Genomic DNA, 1,677 nt, shown 5'->3' with positions numbered 1-1,677 from the left:
AAGTGGACGCAGAAGGGGGCGTAGAAGTGGACGTAGAAGTGGACGCAGAAGGGGGCGTAGAAGGGGACGCAGAAGTGGACGCAGAAGTGGACGCAGAAGGGGGCGTAGAAGTGGACGTAGAAGTGGACGCAGAAGGGGACGTAGAAATGGACGCAGAAGTGGACGTAGAAGGGGACGCAGAAGTGGACGCAGAAGTGGACGCAGAAGGGGGCGTAGAAGTGGGCGTAGAAGTGGACGTAGAAGTGGACGCAGAAGGGGACGTAGAAGTGGACGCAGAAGTGGACGCAGAAGGGGGCGTAGAAGTGGACGTAGAAATGGACGCAGAAGGGGGCGTAGAAGTGGACGTAGAAGTGGACGCAGAAGGGGGCGTAGAAGTGGACGTAGAAGTGGACGCAGAAGGGGGCGTAGAAGGGGACGCAGAAGTGGACGCAGAAGTGGACGCAGAAGGGGGCGTAGAAGTGGACGTAGAAGTGGACGCAGAAGGGGACGTAGAAATGGACGCAGAAGTGGACGTAGAAGGGGACGCAGAAGTGGACGCAGAAGTGGACGCAGAAGGGGGCGTAGAAGTGGACGTAGAAGTGGACGCAGAAGTGGACGTAGAAGTGGACGCAGAAGTGGAGGAGAAGGGGGCGTAGAAGTGGACGTAGAAGTGGAGGAGAAGGGGGCGTAGAAGTGGACGTAGAAGTGGACGCAGAAGTGGACGCAGAAGGGGACACAGAAGTGGACGTAGAAGTGGAGGAGAAGTGGACGTAGAAGTGGACGCAGAAGGGGGCGTAGAAGTGGACGTAGAAGTGGACGCAGAAGTGGACGTAGAAGTGGACGCAGAAGTGGACGTAGAAGTGGACGTAGAAGTGGAGGAGAAGGGGACGCAGAAGTGGACGTAGAAGTGGACTAAGAAGTGGACGTAGAAGGGGACGTAGAAGTGGACGCAGAAGGGGGCGTAGAAGTGGACGTAGAAGTGGACGCAGAAGTGGACTAAGAAGTGGACGTAGAAATGGACGCAAAAGTGGATTAGAAGGGGACGCGGAGTGGACGCAGAAGTGGACGTAGAAATGGACGCAAAAGTGGATGTAGAAGTGGACGTAGATGTGAAGTAGAAGGGGACGTAGAGATGGACTTAGAAGTGGGCATAAATAGGATGATAGAAAGTAGAAGGAAGTGGTCGATTTAGTGGTAGAAACGGTGGCAGAAATGGAAGTAGACGGGGCGGTAGAAACGGTAGTAGATTAGAGAATTAGGTGGTCGACAGGGCGGTAGAAAGGGTGGTAGACGAAGAAGTGATTAAAAACGACTGGCGGAATGAATGGTAGAACCGGCGATGGCTAGTGGTGGCAGTGATAACAGAAATAGGGTAGAAATTGTGGTAGGCATTGTGGTAAATTGCGGTAGAAATTGTGGTAGAAATAGGGTAGAAATTGTGGTAGAAATTGTGGTAGGAATTGTGGTAGAAATTGTGGTAGGAATTGTGGTAGGAATTGTGGTAGGAATTGTGGTAGGAATTGTGGTAAATTGCGGTAGAAATTGTGGTAGAAATAGGGTAGAAATTGTGGTAGAAATTGTGGTAGGAATTGTGGTAGGAATTGTGGTAGGAATTGTGGTAGGAATTGTGGTAGGAATTGTGAGGTAGCGTAAATGTAATGGCAGCAAGTGATAGACGTTGTAAGGTTAAGTTAGGTT

The 1,677-nt window shown here is 51.4% G+C and overlaps 1 protein-coding gene across 1 annotated transcript in view; it reads left to right on the top strand.

Moving 5' to 3' along the window:
• LOC125043039 (serine-aspartate repeat-containing protein I-like) overlaps positions 1-516 on the top strand; it is a 22,019-nt gene extending 21,503 nt beyond the window's left edge. The window contains exons 3-4 of the mRNA XM_047638992.1: positions 1-464; positions 508-516. The exon at positions 1-464 is cut by the window's left edge and continues 415 nt beyond it. Of these exons, the coding sequence (XP_047494948.1) occupies positions 1-464; positions 508-516 (473 nt within the window). The remainder of the gene's footprint in view (positions 465-507) is intronic.
• The last annotated feature ends 1,161 nt before the right edge of the window (positions 517-1,677 follow it).

Source organism: Penaeus chinensis, chromosome 33 (assembly GCF_019202785.1).
Source record: "Penaeus chinensis breed Huanghai No. 1 chromosome 33, ASM1920278v2, whole genome shotgun sequence".
Lineage (NCBI taxonomy): Eukaryota > Metazoa > Arthropoda > Malacostraca > Decapoda > Penaeidae > Penaeus > Penaeus chinensis.
This window is presented reverse-complemented; position numbering and strand designations above follow the sequence as displayed.